The sequence below is a fragment of the Acomys russatus genome, chromosome 2, assembly GCF_903995435.1.
Source record: "Acomys russatus chromosome 2, mAcoRus1.1, whole genome shotgun sequence".
Taxonomy (NCBI): Eukaryota; Metazoa; Chordata; class Mammalia; order Rodentia; family Muridae; genus Acomys; species Acomys russatus.
In genome coordinates, this window is record NC_067138.1 from 44,856,797 (window position 1) to 44,876,377 (window position 19,581).

The 19,581-nt window shown below is 42.6% G+C and overlaps 1 protein-coding gene across 1 annotated transcript in view; it reads left to right on the top strand.

Annotated features, from left to right (window-relative positions):
- Nucleotides 1-19,581, top strand: part of Faxc (failed axon connections homolog, metaxin like GST domain containing) — a 53,989-nt gene that overhangs the window by 24,470 nt on the left and 9,938 nt on the right. The window contains exon 5 of the mRNA XM_051160726.1: nucleotides 18,795-18,911. Within this exon, the coding sequence (XP_051016683.1) occupies nucleotides 18,795-18,911 (117 nt within the window). The remainder of the gene's footprint in view (nucleotides 1-18,794; nucleotides 18,912-19,581) is intronic.

Genomic DNA, 19,581 nt, shown 5'->3' on the forward strand with positions numbered 1-19,581 from the left:
GTTTATGCTGTTGGAAGCCTCAGCAAACATGGACTTGATTTCCAGAGTTATTATGACAAAGAATTATGCCAGGAAAACCTCTTTTTCAAAACAGTTGAACAACATTGATTTCTTGACCAGAGCATTGGAGAACATCACTTCACTAGTGTGTTTCTTGTTGAGAGAAGTTTAGGGTGCAGAGTGATGACAATAATGAAAACTGACACTTTCTCTAAGTACCCAATGACTAGACTAGAGGTTTGTTTCCAAATTTGGGGAGACAGGAGGGAAATGCATCACTGATGGGTAGGATGGGGGCCTTGCTTACACTCACTCATGGCTCATTTGCTGCAATTTCACAACTCAGTGGTCGACTGTGGTCTGAGTGGGAAGTCCCACTTAATATTTGTAAATTTAACTTGGGTGCTGTTCTGAGTACCAATGATGGATTCTCTTGGCCCCTTCTGTCTATCCCAGGACATATATGAATCCTCTTTGGCTAGGAAGTCCACAGAAGAGCAACTGTTTACTGTCTCCTAGTAGCAACAGACTCACTGTTGTGGGGTCTTACAATGCTCATGTTGAAGTAATCTTTATCTCACTTAATCACAGAATTTTCACTTAACATAACTTCATTAGAAATACTGTTTTCTAGGAAAAATGTGTTTGGAACAAAAAAACTTTTTGCTGACTTTTAAGTTTATTAACTATATAACTTTCTGAAGCTTCAGAAAAGCACAGAGAAAGAAAATAAGTCAAAATAATTTTACAACCTATTGCTAACCAAAGTACTATTTAATGCCTAACCTTTTGATACTTTTATGCATAAGTTTGAATCATGTCTATATGTACATACATTGTTTTTCTTTTCTTCTACTTTTTTTCCATTATTAAGCATTCTGTGCCATGTGACTATATCCCTATATCATACTTGATGCTGGGAAAGCTTATCAGACAAACTCCACTTTGCCTGTTGCTTGTCTTGTATTTTTGTTCTGTTAATTCTGAGCCTACAGATACATTCCAAAAGCAAACAGAAAATAAGACAGCATAAGAATAAGATTTGTATCACTGTGTCTAGTATTAGCAAAGCAATTCCCAGACGTGACCATTAGGTATGCAATTAAATAAACAGAGACCATGGAATCTAGGACGAATTCAAATAACACTCACTATGCATGTGATAAATGAGGAAACCAAAGCATACAGGGGTAGAGTCACACAGTTGGTCTGAGTGACATAGGGAACACAGCCAGAATAGTAGGCTTAAGACATTGTGTTCTAACTGCTGAGGCCTTGCATGGCTTGGGTTTCAAGACCGGGATTGGGTTGATGAGGGAATAAAGAGAGGTCAGACACACACACAGGCAAGCTGGGGTTGGGTGGTGCAGGCTCTGATGGAGATGCTGCAGTGCCTGGAACCACAGTGTGCTTATTATGTAGAGTTGAATAAGGAGGCTGGGCTATGGCATATAGCTGAGTCAAGGACTCAGGTTTAGGTAATCATTGTAGGAGCAGTCTCTGTGGGAAAGCCCCCTCAGGCCATAAATATGGTGTGAGGGGATGAAGCTATGGTAGACATTTTCTGCACACACTATCAACATCCACACATGGACCAGAAGTGAAGGGTTGGCCACTCCAGTGGGGCTGAGAACTGGGTTTCTTGACATGACTGTGTCCATGTTAACCGCACACATTCACTCAGGACTTTACTAGCTTCCTACTACCCAACAGTAACCCCAGATTTCCTCATGAACTATAGTGTAAGTGAATTTTTATTATTTCAGGGCAGCATCTTTAGAACATTTCCTGAAGTAGACAGAGCCTGGGCTGTTGAATTGAGAAGTGATCTCTAAAGTAATGTTTGATTTGCTCGTGCCTAGAAGTGGACTTGTAAAACGATTATGGTTGTCTGGGAAGTAGAGCACACTTGTAAGCACAGTGTAAGACCCCAAGGGCTGGAGAGATAGCTCAGAGGTTAAGAGCACAGCTTGCTCTTCCAAAGGTACCGAGTTCAATTCCCAGCAACCACACGGTGGCTCACAACCATCTATAATGAAATCTGGTGCCCTCTTCTGATATACATAATAAATAAATAAATCTTAAGACTCTGGGCTCCACTCCCAAGGACTACAAGCAAAACAAAACAAAATAAGTATAGATGTGTTTGTAAACTAAGGTTGCAGCCTTCATTGGGAGGCATGCTTTTAAGAGCCTGCACAACTAAGAGCCAAATGATAAATTTGACTTTTAAATGGAAATGAGAAAAGCTGATTTCCGGAAAGCATCACTTGCTTAATAAAAAATTTACTGTGCATTTCTAGTGTGAAGTATTTCTTTTGAGTCTGAAAATAGCTCAGGGTTTCTTCGTCTTCCGTCCGTATTGATATCAGGTTGGCACATTTGTAGGAACCACATCTATTGGCTATTTTAATAAGCGTCTATGATCTTGATTATTTAATGAAGAGTAAATGGTGCAAAGTAGTGTGCCCTGTCAGAGGCAGCTTTGTGTCCCCTTCCTAAGGATGTGTAGTTCCAATGTGGCTCAGTTTTACAAAATGGTTATGTGGTATTGCTGGGTAAAAGGAATAATTAATTTTGTTTTTCAAGTAAAAAGGATACTGGGTTGGTCACTCAGTTCAGAGTCAAGATGAGATTTTTCTTTCTTTCTTTCTTTCTTTTTTTTTTTTTTTTTGGTTTTTTTGAGACAGAGTTTTCCTGTGTAGCCTTGGCTATCCTAGACTCACTTTGTAGACCAGGCTGTACTAAACTCACAGCAATCCACCTGCCTCTGCCTCCTAAGTGCTGGGATTAAAGGCGTGCGCCACCATGCCCAGTCAGAGTTCAGTAATAGATAGAGGATTAAGACTTTCTCAAAGAACAACATGGAAAACTTTTGTGATGAGAAACAGAAAACCTTTAGGCCTGTGGGCTAGCCACCTTACCTTGTGGCTCTCAGACCTTCCCAGTCTCAGAACAAGACTGCATGTGAATGTTTTGAAAAGCAGACGTCATAATGTTGGCCATTTCTTCTAGATCCTCAGGTCATGGTGGAGTTATTTCAACCTCTCTGCAGCATTAAAGAAACACTAACATCTTTTTCCAGGTGGGCAGAGAGATGAGATGGCCCACTGAGTAAAGCCCCTGCTGGACAGCATCTTGGCAGCTGAGGAAGGATCTCGCTATAGGTGCTGAGATGTTTCTAGATGGTCTTTCTGGTCCTCCTGACGGCTCTATGGTTTTATGTTTATTCTCGAAGGAAGAAGAGGAGAGTCCTTTCCCACGGATGTCAGAGGGCAGCTTTTGGGGAGTTGGCTCTCACCTTCCACCTGGCTGAGGCAGGTCACTCTTGTTTCTGCCTCTGCTTTGCAGTCAGCTTCAGGCTGGCTGGTCCCAGGCTTTCAGCTGATTCTCCTAGGGTGCAATGCAGGTTGTCAGGTTTCCATGACAAGCATTTTCACTCCCTGGCCTCCGAATCTTCTTTTAGCTTTTTTTCCTCAAAGGCGTTTGGACAATTGAATGTTTTCATCTTTTATATAAAAAATTTGGTCAACATATACTAGTTATGCAAACTTATGCGGTAGGATGTGATTTTCTTTTGAAATGGGGGTCTTACTAAATTGCCTCAGATGTTCTTGAACTCATGTCCCTCCTACCTGTGCTTCCTCAGTAGCTAAGAGTATAGCATGCACTGCTATAGCCACTTAATGTAACATTGTGATCCATGTATAGATTTTTGTTTTTTTTTAAAGGATGATTTATTTATTATCTGTACAGTATTCTGCCCATATGTGTGCCTGCACTCCAGAAGAGGGCATCAGATCTCATTATAGATGTTTGTGAGCCACCATGTCGTTGCTGGGGATTGAACTCGGGACCTTTGGAAGAACAGACAGTGCCCTTAACCTCTGAGCCATCTTTCCAGCCCCTAGATTTTTTTCTATTTAGTTTTTTGTGTTCTTTTTAAAAATATATTTTATTAATTTATTCATATTACATCTCAATTGTTATCCCATCCCTTGTATCCCCCATTCCTCCCTCCCTCCTATTTTCCCCTTACTCCCCTCCCCTATGACTGTGACTGAGGGGGACCTCCTCCCCCTGTATATGCTCATAGGGTATCAAGTCTCTTCTTGGTAACCTGCTATCCTTCCTCTGAGTGCCACCAGGCCTCCTTATCCAGGGGATGGTGTCAAATATGGGGCACCAGAGTTCGTGTGAAAGTCAGACCCCACTCTCCTAGATTTTTGACATAGTATATTTTACAATTGCCTTTACTACTACATTGTTAAAAATATATTTATTTTTTATTTTATGTGTATGTGTATATCCCTGCTTGAGCTATATGTGCCATGTGTATGCAGGTGCCTCAGAGGCCAGAGGAAGGTGTCAGGTCCCCTGGAACTGCATGGTATGCATGCTGGGAACTAAACCCTAGTTCTTTCCAAAGCAGTAAGTGTTCTTAAATGCTGAGCCATCTCTTCAGCCCTCTATTCTGCATGTCAAACAAACAGTTCCTCATAGAAAGAAATGCCTGGGCCACCTTCACATTAGGTCTTTAGGCCTTGCCTGGGCACTGCTTGGAACACATTGTTCCCCGTGAGAAAAGATGAAAGCAGTAGTTCACATCTATATACCTTTCAGCACACCCAGTGTATGCTGGGAACTCAGGCCAGCTGGGAAGAATAAAGACATAGACATGATTGTGCTTGTCAATCTAGCCAAGAAGAGAAGATCCACATAGGAAAGAAGGAAATAATAGCTATTAAAAGGAATGTTCTGGAACCTCAAAGCAGTGCTTCATAAAGCAGGCTTTGAGTGCTGTCCACACTGTGGGGGCCTGTTTAGAAAAGTGACCTGTAGCCTGATTGCTCTTTCAAATCACCGGGGAGATGTGTAGCCTGGTAGACAGCCAGCTGCACAGCCCCATGCCAGCTGGGTACGTCAGCATTTCCCGTGATATAGGTAAAGAGATATTTTTTTAAAAACTGAAAGTGTTGCTTTCTGTCATCTATGTAAACTCTGCATCCCTGTTGACCAATCTATGTGATTTGTTTATTTGCTGATTCGTGGATGGTTTAAACAGGTCTGAAATCTGATATGGGTTAGGAGTGAAGACTTATGTATTGAAAGAAGACTGGCAGGGGACAAATGCAGGGGCACATGAGGATTCTGTGCCTTTGTGCCTCGATAAGAGAGAACACTGTAATCTTTTGCTAGGTAGGAGATCAAATGAGAAGAAACCAGGCTGACTTCAGTGCCGTTGAGAAAGTGGCCTACCTCAGTTGTGTTTGTTAACATGATAGTTAATCTGGCTTTTCTTTGCTTCTGTGTTAAAAAAAAAAAAAAAAAAAAAAGATGTTACTCTTAGCTGTAGATTTAAAAGTTAATAAATATTTGTAATAATTCTTTGCCTTAAGAAGTAATGACCTGTTGATTCCAAATTGTGTTGTACATATACTTCTTGGTGTGGGGCTATCTACTGGAGTGTGGTTGACCTACCACCTAAAGAAAACAGAATCTTCTCCCACAAAAGACAAACTGTCTGTAGCTCCTCAGTTACTGGCGGAGGCTCAAGCACTCCTTTCCCCTGCATGCTAGGGTGCTGCCAGGCTTGCTTCTGTGTAGAAACCTACCCCATGCATGCTAGGATGCTGCCAGGCTTGCTCTTGTGTAGGAACCCACAGGTGCTGTGAGTTCATGAGTGTGGCAGTCCTTCCATGTCTGGAAGACACTGTTTTGCTCCAGCCCTTCCTGACCTCTGGCTCTTACATGTCTCTCCACCCCCTCTTCCATGATGTCTCGGAAGGTGTATGGTATAGATTTCACATTTGTGGCTGAGCACTACCTAGTCACTTATTTAGTACATTAGCTAGTTGTGACCTTCTGCAATAACCACCATCCACTGCATAAAGACGTTTCTCTGGTGAGATCTGAGAACTGCACTAATATATGAGTAGATACATATGAATTTAGAGGGCAGTTTGATACTATGTCCACTTAGAAAAAAATTTAAATTATATTTATTTATTTTATCTGCTGTGTGCATGTGTGCACAACAGCGTACATATGCAGAAGTCAGAGGACAGCTTAGCTTGTGATACTTGGTTCTCTCCACTGTGTGGATTTTAGAGATGGAGCCCAGGTCATCTGATGTGATAACAAGTGCCTTAAACAGCTGAGCCTTCCCACTGGCCCCTAACTGTGCACTGTTTTGTTCTTTTGTTTTTGTGTATGGGTTATAGCGGGACTTTTGGGACCTCCAGCAATTGAATAAAGGCATGGAAACTTACTTTTTAAAAAATTATTATAGCTTAGGCCTTAGCTTGAGCTGCCTCCCAGCTACCTCATCTAACTTGATTAATCTGACTATTCTAACCCACCACCCACCACGTGGCCCATTACCTCTCTCTCACTCAGTCAGTGTGCCTGTTCCTCTCCATGTCTCTTAGCCTGATTCTTCTCCCCAGAACTTCTCTCAGCCTGGATGTCCTGCCTTCTCTCCCCTGCCTAGCCATTGGCCATCGGATCTTTATTAAGCCAATCAAAATGCGAGGGGAAGAAGACTGTTTACAAATATGATGTAGGTGCTGATCCATAAGAATAACCGACGGTACTCAACTCTCTGCTGGTACAGAATGAACAGTTGGATATACAGAGACACCGCCACACAGTCCACAGAAGGATTACCCCAACAGTGGCTACATGTTAGATATTATTTATAGTAGTACCTTGCAGATATTCTAGCCTTAAACCTATCCGGCTGCACCCATCTCCCCAGGCAATTCTAAAGAGGAATCCTGCTGGAGAATGTTTGGAACCTGCTTTATGAAACAGTACACTGAGGTTCCAACACATCCCTTTAGTATTTCTCCTTTTATCTGCCGATGGTCTCTTTTAGTCAGGTTGATATGGATAATTTCCTCTGGCTTTTCCCGACATCTCATTCAGCTGCAGCAGCACGTGAGGTTCAGAGGGTCCTAGAAGTGGGTGAGGGCCATTTAGTACCTTCTGCTTGAGTACACTCACTTGTGTGTTTGCACTGTTGGGTTGTTGAAGTTGCATGTAAGAAAAACATTGATTAGATTTGTGAGTCCTACTTTTTTCTTCCTTAATCGAACTCTGGTGAGAGCTTAGCTCTTCAAAGGCCCATACTGGAGATCCGTCCTTAATGATTAAAGGGCAAGTGATTTATATAAAAATTAAGGCTTTTCTATGCCTGCTTTAGCTTCCATATAATGATGTGGAGATTTATTGTATGTATCAATGAGCTTCAAGCATTATAACTGGGCAGATACTCAGCTATTTAGCCTTGCCTACTTTGCAGCCACGTGTCCTGTTACCTGCCATCTTAGTCTCACTCTGGCTGCTCCTCATTCATCTGTGTCCTCATGGTGACCTTCCTTCCCCATGGAGACCTTCTCCTCTCTCCATTCTATACCTGGGGACATCTTCACAGGGATTGGAAATTCCACCTTAACTATCCTCCCCAGCTATAGGCTGTTCCGTTCTTTATTGGCCAATCAGAGGTGATGGAGAACAGTTTTGAATTTCAAAATTGATGCTTTCGATGCTTCATAGAAATGCCAAGGCCAAAATCCGGACTGCAGCCAGAACTCTGGTTACAGACACTGGCATTTGAGTGAATTTGAGGCCAGCCTGATCTACCTAGGGAGCTCCAGGCCATCCAGGCCTATACAGTGCCCTGCAAAAACAGAACAAAAAACTGTATTGGCATACTTTAGGTGTTTGTAGTTCAGATTTAAATATAGAATTAGAAGCTTAACAAGTGTCCCATGGACATTGTCATGTTGAACACATTTGTTGACCAGCTTTCCTGTGTTCCTGGTACCTACTAGAAGGCCTTGTAAGTCGTGGGCACCAAGTAGTGAAGGGGCCAGTGAACCCTGCTAGTATGAGGCAGGGCCACATCATCTAGTGGTTAGCCTGAGTACCTATGAAGGTCCTGGCTCTGTTCCTAACTTCCGGACCCTACAGTTGTGATACTAAGTATCGAAAGGAATGGTTTTTTAGTATACAAGATTTTAGGACAAAGTATTGCAAACTAGTTTCCACTGATGGGAGAACAGTTGTCTTTTCTGAGTCCTGCAGTGCTGGCCACTAGCCAGGTGCTGGGAGATGGAGTTTTGAGCTGAGGCAGATCTGACTGTTTATGTTGGTTTCTGTCTTTCTCGAATGTATTCTTTAGGCAAAGTCACTGGAGAACTATTCTGATGGGACTGTCAGGGCATATAGGTACCAAACAAGCCCCCCAATAATTGAGTTAATTGCCTGTTACATGAGTGCTAGTTAGCATTATCTGTGTCTGCTTGTTTTGAGACAAACTTTTCTAATGTAGTTAAGGGCGCCTTGAACTTGAAGTCCTCCTTCAGGCTCCTAAGTGCTGGGATTACAGTACTAATCTCAGTTGCAGTGTGTGCCAAAAATAATTGTTGTGAAAGCACTGTCTGTGTCTTAGTCCGTGTTCTTTTTCTGTGGCGAGGTACCGTTACCATAGCAACTCTTATATAGGAACACATTTAACTGGGGCTGGTTTACAGTTTCAGAGTTTAGTCCACTATCATCATGGCAGGAAGCATGGCGACCACCAGGCATCAAGAATTCTACATCTGGGGCAGCAGGCGGCAGGAAGAGAGATGGGGTGGTGGTGGTGGGAGACACTGGGCCTGGCTTGAGTATTTAAAACCTCAAAGCCCACCCCTAGTGACACACTTCCTCTAACAAGGCCATACCTCCTAATAGTGCCACTCTCTAGTGACCAAGCACTTAAACTCTATGAGCCTATGAGGGCTATTCCTATTCAATCCACCACAGTCTGCTTTAACATACATTCAAACATTAGAGAAAATCTGCTAAACATTATAACTTAAAGTCAGGTGTAGTTGATACCCCTACCCCCTTAGTAAGGTGGTTTGTTTTTATTATGAAACATTTTAAACACAGAAAGATAGAATAATAATATAATAAACAATAAATAAAAATAACAATATAACTATATAAATAAAAATATATACTGTATAAATATAACATAATAAAATAATATAAATACGAATAATAATAAAATAAATATACCTGTCATATTAACTAGAAAGGTCTATGCACAAAAGAAGAGCTGTCTTTCCCCAAGAGCTAGTGAGTAACTGACATACTAGCAGCTATGTGAGAAATGTTTTAGCAGATCTTCTCAAAGTTAGCCTTCTAGGTAAGTGCAACCCTGGCGTATCAGTAAGCTTTCTGATACTATAGTAAATAATGAAGACTATCAACTTACAAAGTGAGAAGGTTTGATTTGGGTTACAGATACTATTCATGATCAGGCAGACTCATTGCTTTTACCCCTTTGATAGTGGTGCTGGATGGCAGTGATATGTAGACATGTCAAAGAAAAAATTTCTCATTTCATTGTTGGGGGAAGAAGGGGAGAGGGAGGGAAGGAAGCAGAGAGACAGAGACAGACAGACAGAAAGAAAGACAGCACACACACACACAAATAAATACATACATACATAAGTAAATAAATGTAATTTAAAATTTTAAAAAGGTGTGGTGGCACACACCTTTAATCACAGTACTCAAGAGGCAGAGACAGGCAGATCTTTATAATTAGTTTTAGGCCATCCTGGTCTACAGATCAAGTTTCAGGATAGCCAGGGGATGCATAGAGAGACTCTTGTCTCAAAAAATAATAATAACAACAAAAAGTTTACTGTTGTAAGCTGCTAAATCTGGGGAGTAATTTGTTAACAACCTGTAGTAACCCTCCACTATAGCCATAGCCCCATTAGGTATAGCAGGCTCTTTTACTTAGCTGCTAAGCCGTGGGAGTGAAGCCAGTTTGTCATCAGTCCTAAGAATATTTGTTCAATTAGTAAATAGCAGGCACCAGATCTCGGATATTTCCCAGTTGTTTAGATAGAAGACTTGACATCTTTTAGAGGTAGCATCTTGTTTGGTCTCTGAGAGACTCTCTATTATAACCACCATTCTGAAACCAGCAGCAGTATTCTTATCTTGGCTATAAAGAATCTGGGACTTGTTCCAGGATTACAGGGCATGGCACATGGAGGGTTCTGTCTCTGGATTCAGTCATCTGTTTGAAGGGACTGTGCACTGGAGGAAGAGCTGTGTGGCTGCTCTTAACTTCTTAATGGTCCAGACACAAACAAGAGGAGCATTGGGTAGGCAATGATGAAGGCCAAGAGGGAGTTACAGGCTCAGTACTGCGCTTGGCAAGAAACCTCGTACAGAGTTTTCAGCGCGGTGCCCAGAGAACTGAGACAGCATAGGACACTGTGTTTAAAGACAAGGCGGGACCTGGGGAGATAGCTTCCCTGCTTAAGTGCTTCCCATGCAAGCACGAGGGCTTGAGTTTCATGCCCAGAACTCATGTAAAAAGCTGGGTGCAGAGGGGAGAGCCCTGGAGCTCACTCCATCAGCCAAGCTATCCTAATCAGTGAATCCCGATTCTCTATGAGATACCCTGTCTCAAAACCACAAAGTAGAGGATGGTCCCCATACCTGTGTATATGTCCTTCCTCTTCAGGGCCCTGTGCTCATGGGTTTGATCTGAAGATGGCTCACTACTCTAGTGAGTGCTGGTTGTTAAAGGTATTTACCAGGTTGCCTGCTGGCACATAAGCTGAACCTGACTGAAGATTTTCGATCCCATCTAAGGTGACACATGGGGTCCGCAATTGAGGAACTGTCCCGGAGCATGAGGTCTGTCTGCTTGTGAAGCTGACTTGTGGCCCTGATGCTCAAACTGGAAGCCATTCATCAGTCTGTTACTTAATAGAAAGGCTTGCTTCTTGTAGAAGATTTGGAAACAAAATTTCAACATGACATTGAGTTCTGGGAAATAGATTATATCATTAGGCTAAATTTGGAGGTTGTCAAATAGTCTTTAGCTTCAGGAGTGTATTTGAGAATTCAAAACTGGGGAGGGACGCCTGACTCATAATTACTTAACTTTTTTTGTACATTTATTTGTGTGTGTGTGTATATGTGTGTGTGTATATGAGAGAGAGAGAGAGAGAGAGAGAGAGAGAGAGAGAGAGAGAGAGAGAGAGAGAGAGAGAGAGAGAGAAGAGGAGAGAGAGACACAGAGGGGAGGGGTTGCAGAGATCACACTCTGGTTGCCACACATGGCAGCAATTGTTCTTATCTAGAAACCCATCATTTCCAGCCCCCTCATTTAACTTTTATAGCTTCCACAGCTCACCATTGCAGCCAGAGGCATCCTCAGAGCCAGAAACAATGTGGCAATAGAGAAACAAACGGTTGTCTGATTAGTAGTGAATTAGAACCACAGGTGTCTTTGTTCCAGATGCGAGCTGTTGACTTTAAGATGGAGGAACTGCTGTTCAGGGATGTTGAACTGCATGCAAGAAGTGAGCCGGGGTGGGGGTGGGGCGCTTTTGCTCCTCCCGAGGAATGCTTTCATCATCCAGCATTTCCACCGGTCAGGTTTTTCTGCAAGGGTGCAACCCTACACCCACATTTCCTAGGTTTACAATATGCTTATGGATGCTTTGGGCATACGGAGTCCAGAAGGTGCTCAGACACATTAAATAAGTAGAGACGGAAAAAACCCATTTGTCATAGTAGGGAAGCTCATGCGCTTCCTGCCTCATTCTCAGGAAAGTTCAAGAGGTAGGATAACAGTGAAGGAAACACCGAGAGGAAGAGAAAGGGTGACTGGTGTTAGTGGCGAGTGAGGATGATGTGGAAATTTTATATAGAAAATTAGAGGGCTGTCTAGGAATACTCTCTCTAGTGTAATGGCAAGGCGTTAATTAACAAGGCATTAACTTACCCAGAGCCTTCTGGTCTGCATCCTCACCCACCTTTGTCTTTCCCAGGTTTTGAGCTTGTGAATGCGACTAGTTAGAGATTTGTCAAAGTTGACGACTGTATTTGTGAGACTTACCCAAGCAGTGTGTGATGGCCTCATCTGAGAGGGTAGCTCCTTATTGCAGGAAGAACTGTGCTTTGAGTTTGGAGCTTGCTGTAATCACAAAGAAAGGCTGCTGTGTACATTATTTCAAACAGAGAGTGCTTTGATCAGGAGTTTAAGGGAGAGCAGAAAACAGGTGATATTTTCTGACGGTGTTATCTTCTGGGAGACTCAGAAGCATAAGCACTGGAAAGCATGTGTTTTCTGGGTGGATGACTCCAAGATTACCCTGACGCTCTGTGCTTTCCTTGGGGGTAGCATTCAAAATATTTGATTCTTAACTTTGCTTGAATTCCCAGTTAACTCAAGGCAAGAGAGAGAGAGAGAGAGAGAGAGAGAGGAGAGGAGGAAAGAGGAGAGAGAGAGAGGAGAGAGGGAGAGAGGAGGAGGAGAGGAGAGAGAGGAGGAGAGAGAAAGAGAAGCAGACAGACAGACAGACAGACAGACAGACAGACAGACAATATGAAACACGTATGGCATCCACCGTCACTTCACTGGAACTGTCTGCTTGTAAATTATTAGTGTCAAGTACGGGGAACTCCGAGGGCAAAAGATATCATTCTTCTTCACCACCTATTGATAAAAATGAATATTTGAAAATATTCCTGCTTTGAAACTCTATTTTCTGGAATAGCTATGTATTTCCGGAATGAATAGTCTGGAAACTCATCACAGAGATGTGATGAGAGTGTCTAATTGAAACTGGGGAGGTAGTTACTAAGTGAGGAGGGACATGCTCTTTCTGGTGCTCTGAGGAAACCTTGTGGTGTGCCATCCCATAGTTCTGTGGGAAAGCAGGTGACCAGTTGTCCCTTAGGAATGTTCGTGAAGATAGGTACAGGCACTGTGAGACCATGCATGGGCTATGTGTTCTCCGTGTGGTTCCAAAAGGAAGAACAGAGAGCTATGAAGAGATGTGTCTTATCTTATATTTAAGAACTACAGAAGGGTCTGATGAGCCCACCACGAAGGTAGAAGTCCTCGGTGCAGTCGGGACAGACCTCGTAGAGATGTTAGAAAAGGAGTTTTTGTACCAGGAGGGATGCTGAGTCAGTTCTTTCTGGAAACAGTTACTTGCATTGGTTATTAGTGATGAATACAAAACGATTCCTTCTGTAGGGTGGCACCTCCTGGCCTTTTATAATGCTTCTGCATTATGCTTTTTAACCTCTCCATTCTAAGAAAGGACAGGGAGTGAAAGTGATTAAGTGTAGAATCATCATAATCGAAGGCTTCTGTTGGGATGGTTAGCAAATAGAAAAGTAGAAAAGAGGGTTCCTAAATCTCAAATGGCTTTTGAGAATTTGAACAGACAGGATGTATACCTAAGTAAGACCACAAGATGGCCCATGAGATTACCTAATGAGTAACCGGACTAGGGGTTTTCAGAGTCTCATCCCTTGAACTGGAGTTATGCACATTAACCTGGAATCTTGTTAGAATTAGTAGGGACAGGCCACGCTATGCACCTACTGAACGAGAAACTCCTCACCCAAGGACCTAAATCAGTGTGTTTCTGCTGTTTTTGGTTGCTGGGGATCAGGTACTCTGGGCCTCGTGCATGCCAAGCATGAGCTCTGAGCTGTATCCCACTGAATTCTATTCCTAACTTGTAGTAAGCATTCTCAAATTTAATGTCACAGCTCTCAAATCTCAGTGCTTCTTGATTTTTGCCTTCAGTGCTTCTTGAGTTTTAGGATGTATAAAAGTCACTCAAAACATTATTACTCAAAAATGTGCTGAAACAACAGGAGGCTTTGTAGGTGATTTGAAGCCATTTGGCCTGGCCTGGGTTTGGCCATGACTCAGTGGAACCCTGACACCATCCACTAGGAGGGATTTTTTGGGTCGTCTGCTGATGTCCCCTGCCCTAGTAGAATGACATGAAATCCCTGAGAAGGGGCCCTCAGCCATCTGCATTTACCATGCCAATACAGTAGTGGCTGAGGCATGGAGAAAGCAAGATGCACAGTCAAAAAATAACAGGGCTAGGGAGACAACTTAGTGCGTAAGCACTTGCCACACAAGTGGGAACCTGTATTCCATTCCCTAGAGCTCACATAAAGCCAGATATTGTCATGTGCGTCTTTAATGTCTGTGCTCCTACAGTGAGCTGGTAGGCAGAAACAGCAGAATCCTTGGAAGTTTGTAGGTCACATAGCCTGGCGTACCCAGGGGGAAACAAGCGATGCATGGTAGAAAGGTGAAGACTGGCACTCTGACCTCTGCATACCTACTGTGACACATGTGACACATGTACACACACAAATAGAGCTTTTTTTTTTTTAGTTAGAAAACAGAGAAGTAACAGTTTTAAGATTGAATGATGCCCACTGTATGTGTTATTTTTTGGTCTGGGTAGTTTATCACTATTTTTCTCTATTTGGGAAATTGGCTTAGATTCTGAGGCAAGACTGAGATGATGAAGATTGGTTGACAATGAGAAGCACCAAGGCCTCTAATAAGGATAACTTGGTTTTCTTCATCAGAAAAGATAATTTGACTAGGCTCAACAGATTGTCCTAGCATAGGGTATTCCTTGGTTCCTATAGAATAGGGACATCCTCTCATAGTAGACATTCTGTGTGTGTGTGTGTGTGTGTCTGTGTCTCTCTATCTCTGTTCCCTGCCCTTTCCCTCTATGTAGATCTCAAACTTTCAAAGATTCTTCTTGCCTATGCCTTCTTCAGAATACAGGATTCAAGGCATGTACACCCATGCCTGGCAGTAGACATAACTTAAAAAATATCTCCCAGTTCGTTCACCTTTACTGCCTTGTTTCCTTGTGCTGCTTCCTCTAGAAGTTCCCCCTCTTACTTGGCCTATGCACTGATGTCAATTTGCAACTCAAGGAAGCTTCTTTGATATGAGCATGTCAGGAAAATGAAAGCACATTGCAAGAGTTTGTTAAAGGCACAGAGGTTAAGTGCACAGTGACTGCTCTTCCAAAGGTCCCAAGTCAATTCCCAGTAACCACATGGTGGCTCACAGCCATCTATAATGTGATCTGATGCCCTCTTCTGGCCTGCAGGTGTACATGCAGGCAGAACACTGTATACATAATAATCAACAAATAAATCTTTTAAAAAAAAAAAAAGTTTGTTAAGTAAAAGAGTTTTCCATCTGCTAGATGGACAAAATCCACAAATAGAGAACAGCCTGAGCATACACAATATAGAAAAAATACTATGTAAGGGTCCTGAGAGGAGGAACTAGGAAATATTTTCTTTGTGTTTAGCTCAAGTCACCTCTGTATTCTCAATAGCTTGCAAATGTTCACATTTCATGGCTCAGGAATATGATGTTAATAGACATTAAATGCCTTATGTCCTGTGGAGTTACATGTACAGAAGTGAAACTGAGCTGAGGATGTATGAGTTGGCGTCTCCGGTTATCACTGGGCAGAGTAAGAGATGGTGAGGAACCTCAACGATGGATAGACTTGACTAGATAGTGTGAATCCACACAGGTTGTGCAGTGTAGCCATGGGAGGCAGCCTGTGCTGGGGAACAGAACAGTGGCGTTGCCAGAGTAAAGGAAGAGAGGGATTTCACTGGAGTGCAGGTTGGGTTGGGAGCAGAATGTCATGGGCCTCATTTTCCAAGTGAGTTTGGACTTTATTTCCTAACTCCTTTAATACACAATTGAAAGTGATTGCGAAAAGGAGTGACATGACCTTACGAGATGACGTTCTTCTGGGACGAGGCATGGATTTGTGAAAGGGAGAGTCTGTCATCAAGGACTAGTGGTCACCAAGTTACTCAAAACTGGTGCTTTACTTTTATTTTTATTTTATGTTTTTCAAGACAGAGCTTCTCTATGTAACAGCTCTGGCTGTCCTAGACTTGCTTTGTAGACTAGGCAGGCTTTGAACTCACAGAGATTCACCTGTCCCCGTCTACCAAGTGCTGGGATTAAAGGCCATTATGCCCAGCTTTAAAGGTGAGAATGGAGACTTATTCTTTTTCTTTTCTTTTCTTTTCTTTTCTCTTTCTTTCTCCTTCTCCTCTTCTTCTTCTTTTGGTTTTTTGAGACAGGGTTTCCCTGTGTAGCCTTGGCTGACCTAGACTCACTTTGTAGACCAGGCTGGCCTCAAACTCACAGCAATCCACTTGCCTCTGCCTCCCAAGTGCTGGGATTAATGGCGTGTGCCACAATGCCCAGCTCGCTCGCTTTCTTTCTTTCTTTTTTAAGGTTTTAATTTATTATTTATACTGAATTCTGCCAGCATGTATGCCTGCATGCCAGAAGAGGGCACCAGATCTCTTTATAGATGGTTGTGAGCCACCATATGGTTGCTGGGAATTGAACTCAGGGCCACAGGAAGAGCAGCTAGTGCTCTTAACCTCTGAGCCATCTCTCCAGCCCCCATGCCTTACATTTTTATAACATCATAGTAGTCAGGAGGAACAGGCACTCTTCCTGTGTGACAGCAACTCTGTTCCTACTGTGCTCATTTGTGCTTGGCATCTAGAGGCAGGGAACAACTTCAAGTGTCATTCTTCAGGCAATGTTCACGTTTTTATGAGACAGGGTCTCCCACTCACGGGTACAAAGTAGGATAGGCCTGCTAGTCAACAAGTAAGGCTCCCAGAAGGGAGGGACCAAGTGCATGCTGCCTTGCCCGTTTGCTTCCTTTATGCGATTTATAAGAACGGAACTTAGGTGATTATCCTTGCAAAGCAAAGGCTTTATTGACTAAGATATTTCCCTAAGTGCCAGGAAAAAGCACTCTTAATGTCATCTCCCTATTGCAGACAGGAAATCTCTGAGAAGTTTAGAAATGATCAGGATGGATAATCATGTGACAGGATGTGACCTGAGGGAATACAATTCTCCCATTGCCCCTTTATGTTACAGTACCTGACAACAGCCCAGAAGCCAGCTTGGGGCAGTTTTTTTTCTCTATTAAATTAATTAAAAAGTTTCACATATGTGAATAATAATTACCTCCTTTTCCCCCTCCTACCCCTCCCAAATCCCTCCACTCTCTTCCTTCTCCAATTTATGGCCTCTTTTTCTAAATTATTATTTTTAGAAATATATGTGAGTAAATATATAAATACAACCTGCTGAGCCCACTTAGTTTTGGTTATATGTGTATGTTTCTGGAGCTGACCACTTGGTATTGGATGACCGATTAGGAGGCTCCACCCTGAGGAAGACTAATTCTCCGTTTCTCAGCAGTCGTTACTTGCCTATAGCTTTTCATCTAGAAGTAGGGCCCTATGACATTTCCCCCATCCATATAGGTATATTAATCGGTGTTGTTATTGTCTAGGCAGTATATAGTCAATTGCACTGTGGAGATTTCATGGTTGTAGCTTTCCTGTCATGTCTGGAAGGTACAATTTTAAAGCAGAAGTCCTGGTCCTCTGCCCTTAAGGTATTTCTGTCCCCTCTTCTGTGATGTTCCCTGAGCTTCAGGTATAGGGGTCATATTGCAGGTGTATCATATGAACTGGGGCTGGGTGCTCCATCATCAACTGTTCTTACATTTGGACTAGTTGTGGCTTCCTTTTGGTCTCAGTCTGCTACAAAAAGAAGGGCCTATTTATGCTTCACAGAATCCAAACCCAACTTGGGCAGTTCTTCTTAGTCCAATGTGATAGTCCACGTATCAAGGCCTAAGCTTACTAAGTTAGTGTTGGCTAAGCAGAGACACGAGAACAGGTGTCTGAAATGTGCTTGCCTAGGGCCTGATGCCAGGGCTAAACCTGTGACCTTGTATCATCTATGTAGTTGAGGCTTCCCAGGGAATCTGGCACCTGTGATAAACAGTTGCCTTGTTCATAGGCGTGTCATTGACAATCTTGCTTTCGACTTCTTAGCCTGGGCTTTTTGTTTGTTTCTAAGCAAATATATTGATTTAGTCTTATAAACAATGAGGTCCCTTATGCTTGGTGTAAATTACTTTTGAGATAGTTCTAGCAAAATTCCAGGTATTGGTAAGCAGCACATCTTTTAATTACTAGAGCTGAGACACGTAGGTTCTCTCCAAGTCCAGTTGTTGATGAATTATTCGCGTTTCTGGAAGCATCCTTGTTTGTAACCAGCATTAGCTACTTTGTAGGTTTTTCTTTCTTCCACCCCCTTTTATTCCACCATTACAACCTCCTAACACTAAGTAAGAGAGAAAAAAGGGCAGAGAGGAAAGGAAAGAGATTCCTGAAAGTCAGGGATCAGAAAGGGGCGACATATTGTTGGACTACTTCCTGTTGATTAGGGATGTTGAGCTTTTTGAGGCAAGTTTGATTTTTGTTGTTGGTATATCTAATTTCTTCTTGTTGTTTCTTTTCACATAAATACTTAACAAACCATTAGCAACAACCAACAACAACCAACCAACATCTCACCATTCTTCTTGGACCCTAGCATAAATATACCCCCTGAAAAGTCCCCAGAATTCCAGATGTCACACAATCACAGAAACTATCTATAGCTGGAAAAAAATTACACCTCTGTTAGAGCATGAGGCAAATCATAGTCAGTTGCTATGGACAGTCTGAAGCAGCCCATATCCCACACCTGGGATTAAAACAAAAACATATTCTTAATATTTCTGCTTTTTTTTTAAAGAATCCAAAAGTCCAAAAAGTGTATGTGAGCATTCTTTCCTGCTTTGATTCTACCTTGGGAGTTGTTGTGTCAGAATATTTGGTTTTTGTTGTTGTTGTTATCATTGTCTTTTTTGGAAAAGACATGCATGCATTTTGATTCTGTAAAGGGTTTTGGTGCACTGTTAAACAAATGTATAGTGAGAATGTGCTTATTGCTCTCGTGGTCTTATTAGACAGAATGCATTATTCCAATGAGCTTTCTGTTCCATTCGCTGCAGGTGACAAGAAGTACATCATGGGGCCCAAGCTTTCCACTCTCGATGCCACTGTCTTTGGACACTTGGCACAGGCGATGTGGACCTTGCCAGGGACAAGACCGGAGCGCCTAATCAAAGGCAAGAAATAATGCCCTTCGTGTTGTGGGAGGATGGGTGGGTGGGGAGCAGCATAGGGGAGATGGGTGCGGTAAGAATCAGTGACACCCACAGTTCTCTGTCCATAGCATGCAGTTAATTTTGTATCCACCCCTTTCACTGCTTTTGCTCTTTTGGGAGAAACTTTGCCAAGAAAGCAGCAACAAAGAGCCTGGATCACTTAGGACTGGTCCAGACCTAGGAGTGCGAGAGTCGTGGGTAGGAAAGTTTTCTGCTATAGCTTGGGAACAAACAACCAGGACACCCTTGGCCTTGCCATGTGTATGAGTATGTCAAAATGAATTTTAGTTCTTTGGTCCTAGCTGTTGACGGAGCCACACTAGCTGCTCTTGGCACTGGTTGACATAATGGGAAACTCATCTAAATTTAGATGAACAGGAAGACAGACTGAACAGTCAGCAATTCTTAAAATATGCATGTGGTGGGTCTGAGAGATGGCACAGCTGGTAAAGGGGCCTGCTACAAAGCCTGACACCCTGTGGCCCATCTCTGGAACCCACACAGTGGAAGGAGGGAATCTATTCCTGTAGGTTATCCTCTGACCTTACTCGTAGATGAGAATAATAAAAATCAAACCACACACTATAGCTGTATATACAGTTATCAAATATTACACAGTTAACTGGAGGAA